The sequence below is a fragment of the Neophocaena asiaeorientalis genome, unplaced genomic scaffold, assembly GCF_003031525.2.
Source record: "Neophocaena asiaeorientalis asiaeorientalis breed wild unplaced genomic scaffold, Neophocaena_asiaeorientalis_V1.1 scaffold134, whole genome shotgun sequence".
Lineage (NCBI taxonomy): Eukaryota > Metazoa > Chordata > Mammalia > Artiodactyla > Phocoenidae > Neophocaena > Neophocaena asiaeorientalis.
In genome coordinates this window covers 26,721,308-26,725,961 of record NW_020185339.1, presented here as the reverse complement: position 1 = coordinate 26,725,961, position 4,654 = coordinate 26,721,308, and the positions used below count along the sequence as shown (strand labels likewise).

The window sequence follows — 4,654 nt, the reverse complement described above, 5'->3', positions numbered from 1 at the left end:
GAGAGCAGATGCTAGACCAGAGACTCGGGCTCAGGAGGAAGTCGTGGAGGGTCGGAAAAAGCAAAGCTTTAGGCCTGGTGTACGGTCTGACGTGTGCAGGTTCCTGCACGGAGGAAGCCCACCAGCTGTCTGCCCTCTCACTGAGCAGTGTCACCTGCTGCTGGGTGACAAACACACAACTTCCTAACAGGTGTGAAACTCCAGAACTCAGTGACCGAAGCGGGGCTTGGTGTCTCAGCTGAACACAGACCATCTCAGGCCAGAGAGGAGCTCTGGGGGCTCCTTAAACCTGGCTGGGATTCCAGGAGGGGGTCTAGCACCAGCCAGACAGCCCTTCGGAGTCTGATTTGAAGATTTTCCGAGACTCATGGCCACCAGAGGGCACCACCACCCCACAGTGTGGCATCCTGGGCTCTCCATCACCTCCCTGGAGAAACGGGGAAGATTGGGAGGAGGAAGCAGGCGCGGGTCTCTGAGCTGTCAGTGGGAGCTACCAGCAGCTGAGTTAAATAGTCTCCAGAGTCAGGAGACCTGGGCTCTAGTGGGTTCTAGTGCCTGTTCTGCCACCGTCTTTCCCTCCCTGGTTGGCTTCAGTTCGCCTCCTCCGCTGAATAAGGACTTGGACCACTCGGTGTCCTTTCCGGCCCACGGGGCCCTTCCCGGCTCCGAAGTTCTAGGGTTTGAGGAAATCATGCCATGAACATGAGAGAAATTGCATCTCCTGGGCCCACTTTACTCTGGGGTTCTCTAGGGTGCCCTGCCTGGCAGGAGGCGCGGAAACTGGTGTAAGCTTCACTTCTCTGGTGCTGTTCTCTGACTTGGCTGTCGGGAGGCAGACTGGCCTGGATACTGATGGGCAGTCTCTGTCTCCACGTCAGTCTGAAGGAGGAATGTCTCAACAGAGCTGGCAGACGCAGGTGCTGTGACACCCGTGGTGTCTGCTCCTCCAGGTTTCAGGTCAGGAGGTGTCCCTTAGGTAAGCCTCTGGGATAGGTGGGGTGGTGGTACGGAAGAGCTTACAAGATGCCCTTTTGAGGGTCCCTGCATGAATAAGCACAGAGCGAGGAAGATAGAAACCATTGCCTCTGCTGCCTTTGCCCGCCTCCCCATCCCCACCCCCGCTGCAGATGCCGTCTGTCAGGAGCAGGCAGCAGACGGTCCAGGGGTCCATCTGTGCTAATGCTTCACAATAGAGTCCCGTGTTTCCCCACCAACGCCCCCTCGGCCCCTCAGCTGATGGCCACTTGGTGATGCCAAGGGGGAAGGTGGGAGGAGGGAGAGGAAGGCACTAAGGGAGCTAGCACTTGGTTCGTGGCAGTCCCCAGTCCACCCCCTGCCCCCCACATAATGAGCATCCTGCCATCTGGACTTGTGTAATCACTGCAGGGTGAAGAAGCACCCCCTCCCCCCACACACCTCCTGTAGGGGCTGGGGCCCCAGGGGCCTGGGGGTGGGGAAGACACAGACGGAGTCAAGGAGACTAGGAAGCAAGAAGACGGAGACAGACCCATGGACTGAGAGAGACAGGAGACAGAAAGCCTTTCCTGGCCTCCCCAGGCTGACGGGCCACTAGCCCCTCTGTACTCCGCAGGCCATGCATCTGACACAGCACCGGTGGTGTATCACTCCCTACCTGACCAAGAGCCTCTGTAACCCGGCCCGGAGCAGGGCTTCAACATAGGGTGAATGAAGAACAGCGGAAGACAGCATCGCACAGTGGTTAGATTGCAAGCTCTGCAACCAGGCTGCCCAGGTTCGAATCAGCTCTGCCACTGAGTGACCTAAAGCAAGTTACTTAACCTCTCTGGGCCTCAGTTTCCTCCTCTGTAAGGGATGATAATGGTATCTGTTTTCATAGAGTTGTTATAAAGACCAAGTGAATTCATTCACGGATGTAGAAGATGTAAAAGATTACACAGTCAGCTGTAAAGGCGTAACGGATTAGGGAACACTGGAGGAGGGGCCAATGTGGACATTCCTGGCTTCTGTTCAGTGGCAGACGTCGGGATGTGGAGCCCCCAGCTTGTGCTGCTGACGCCCTGCGGTGGCTGGCCACTCTTTAGATGCCAGACCTGGCCTTCCACTTCCTCCTCTCACTTCTTATTCGGGTACCACTGACGACAGCTGGGACATTCCCACCTCTCCCGTGGCCTGGCAGCCACCGGCAACACAGCCGGGGGTGGGGGGAAGATGCTCCCCAAAAAAGGTCAGATAATGGCTAAGCACCATCCCCCAACCTTGAGCACCCACTCAGCGCGGTCACGTCCCCTGCCGTGAGTCAACCCCCATAGTAAGGATGTATCGGCTGGGAAGAGGATACCTGAGCTCCAACATCAGGAGGTGAGGAAAGGTTTATCCAGGAGGAACAACTCCCGACCTTCTGAGGGGACAGGCCAGAATTAAGTCTACTACTTTTTGGGTTACCCCCTCTTCCCTTTCCCCATGACATGGGAAGGAGAGGCAGCCTCTTTGAACTCTTCTGGGACAGCTGGGTAAGGGGGAAATCCTGGACCCTTTCACTCCCTAGCGGCTTCTGCACAGTTAGTTCAGGGCCATCTCTTCCCTCCCATCAGGGACCTCACCCCTCCCCCTGCCTCCCTCTCCTTGCCTAAAGTCTCCTGCAGCCTCTTGGGTCTCCTAGAATCTTACTCTGGGCGGCCTCCAAACCTCCTCCTAAGGACTCCTACGGTCGCTCCACGGCCAGACTGCTTGAATCTCCAAAGATATCCATCCCCAAAAATTTCAAATCTCGTGCACAAGCCCCTTCACAGGCTCCCCGTCCCTCAGGTATCACGGAGACCTATGCTCCGCCCCGCGATGCCCTGGACCCCCCCTCCCCTCTGAGGCTAGCTTTTCCCCCTATTGAGCACTCCGGTCCCCAAGAGTTTCCCCAGCCTGGCATGCCTCGGGAGCTGTGGGCGGGGCTCCGGGACAGCTGGGGGCCCCCCCCGGGGGGGGCGGAGCCGGCCGTGCGGGGGGCGAGGCCCCGCGAGGCCGCTCCCCGCCCGCCCCGATCCCCGAGCCTATAAAGGGAGGCGACACACCACCCTCCCGGCTGGCATCCCCGAGTCGCCGCCTGCCCCGCCGCGCGGAGCGAGCGCCGCCTCCAAGGGGCGCCGGAGCCATGACCCTCCGCCGACTCAGGAAGCTGCAGCAGAAAGAGGAGGCGGCGGCCGCCCCAGACCCCGCTGCCCCGGCCCCCGACTCGGAAGCTGCTCCAGCCCCTCCGACCCCGACCCCGGCCTCGGGCCCCCCTGCCGCAGCCGCCTGCCCTGGGACCCCCGGGGACGAGCTGTACGCGGCGCTGGAGGACTATCACCCGGCCGAGCTGTATCGCGCGCTCGCCGTGTCCGGGGGTACCCTGCCCCGCCGAAAGGTGCGTATCCCCCCCCACTCCCGCGGCCCCCCGCCCGGCTCTCGGTACCCTCCGGGGTCCCTTCCTCAGGACCCGCGCAACCCGCAGCAGCCCCCATTCGCGCCTGCCGACCCCCACACCATTCTCCTGCGGTCCCCGAGTTCCCCCATTCCTCCCCAGCCCGCTGATCCCCCACGGACACGTTCAGATCCTGCTGGGTCCCCTCGACCCTCTGCTCAGAAGGAGCAATCCCCCATATCCGCGACCCCGGCTCCACGCCGCCCCCGACCTGGCGGCTCTCCACTCCCCATGCGCCCCCGCCCCGTCTCGCTGCCCTCCTTCCTGCCGCCTCCCCAGGTCCCCTTCCCCTCGCCCTAGCTGGTCTTCGGCCACCCCGGAGCCCCGCCTCCCCGCGTCCAGACGTCTCGAGGTCCCCAGGACGCCTCGCCCGGGCTTCTCCCGTGGGAGCGGGGAGGCCTCGGACTGGGGTCCCGCCGCTCGCCCAGTCAAGTTGAGAGTCCGCGGGTTCCAGGTGGGGAGGGCGGCGGACGCGCCGCGTGCCTTCTAGCGGGGGAAGTGCGTGCGGCGCCGCCGACCCTTCCGAGGGGACGCCCGGATTCCTGGACTGGGGCCTGCCGCCTTGCCCTGCGTCTGAGGTGCGGGGCTCGAGGCCACCGCTCCCTGGAAGTCAGCCGCGACCGGACGCGGTGGGAGGGGTCGCGGGGCGCCTGCGGGCAGGAAGGATGCGGGCCGCGCCCGCCCTTTGAGTCTCCCCCTGCGCAGGGCTCTTCCTCTGGCCTGAGGGGGACCCGAGCACTCAGAAAGGGGAACTCAAGACCCAGGTTAAAGAGAGGGGGCTGGTGGCCTTTCCCAGCTCAGCGCCCCTCCTCTCCCCCTGGCCCCTGGCTCCCCCCAACACAATGAACAGCTTGTTGAGAATTTGCATTTTATGAAAATCGGGTGGAAAGACAAAGGGGTCTCTCTCTGCGGCCCAGTCCTTCCTCCCTGGCCCATTTGGGAACTGTCCCCACCCCTGAGGCCAATCTTTGGTTCTGGAGAAGGAGGGCTTCCTTCTCTTCCTGGCCTTGGGGCAGCCTGGGGGGAGGGTTAACAAGGGCACCGACCAGGAAGGCCCCGGGCTGTTTGGGGCACACAGGACAAGGGCTGGTCTGGCACTGGGCTTCTTCCAAGGATCAATAATTTAGGGAGGGAGAGAGACTGCTTTAGTTTCTCAAGGACCCAAAAGAGGTAGGGACCCTCAGCTCTGTCATCCACCATCCAAAAAAAAAAAAAAAAAAA

The 4,654-nt window shown here is 62.0% G+C and overlaps 1 protein-coding gene across 1 annotated transcript in view; it reads left to right on the top strand.

The window, feature by feature from the left end:
• The first annotated feature begins 3,070 nt into the window (after positions 1 to 3,070).
• TAMALIN (trafficking regulator and scaffold protein tamalin) overlaps positions 3,071 to 4,654 on the top strand; it is a 21,076-nt gene continuing 19,492 nt past the window's right edge. The window contains exon 1 of the mRNA XM_024736410.1: positions 3,071 to 3,376. Coding sequence (XP_024592178.1) covers positions 3,125 to 3,376 — 252 coding nt within the window. The 5' untranslated portion in view covers positions 3,071 to 3,124. The remainder of the gene's footprint in view (positions 3,377 to 4,654) is intronic.